Source organism: Myotis davidii, unplaced genomic scaffold (genome assembly GCF_000327345.1).
Source record: "Myotis davidii unplaced genomic scaffold, ASM32734v1 scaffold428, whole genome shotgun sequence".
NCBI classification, from domain to species: domain Eukaryota; kingdom Metazoa; phylum Chordata; class Mammalia; order Chiroptera; family Vespertilionidae; genus Myotis; species Myotis davidii.
This window is the reverse complement of record NW_006299834.1, coordinates 2,216,923-2,217,151: the sequence shown is the minus strand read 5'-3', so window position 1 is coordinate 2,217,151 and position 229 is coordinate 2,216,923. Positions and strand designations below refer to the sequence as shown.

General features: G+C 59.4%; 1 protein-coding gene across 1 annotated transcript in view; it reads right to left on the bottom strand.

Annotated features, from left to right (window-relative positions):
- The window catches only part of POLR3H (polymerase (RNA) III (DNA directed) polypeptide H (22.9kD)), a 9,503-nt gene extending 9,274 nt beyond the window's left edge, over positions 1-229 (bottom strand). Inside the window, exon 1 of the mRNA XM_006775964.2 lies at positions 118-229. Within this exon, the coding sequence (XP_006776027.1) occupies positions 118-228 (111 nt within the window). The 5' untranslated portion in view covers position 229. The remainder of the gene's footprint in view (positions 1-117) is intronic.

The following is a 229-nucleotide window of genomic DNA, read 5'->3' as shown; positions in this document are numbered from 1 at the left end:
ACTGTGGCTGTGCGGTGTGGGCTGCGGTGTCCCGTGCGGGGCATGTTCCGCTTCTGCAAAGGGAGGAAACAGGCTCAGCGCGAGGGGAACTCTGTCCAACCTGAAGTGAGCCCGCGCCTTGTTGGCCAACTTCTTATTCAGTTCCTCGGCAATGGAGTCGTTGAGCTTCCTCTCAAACTGCCACGGGGGGATCCGCACAGTGTCCACCATCTCCACCAAGACGAACATC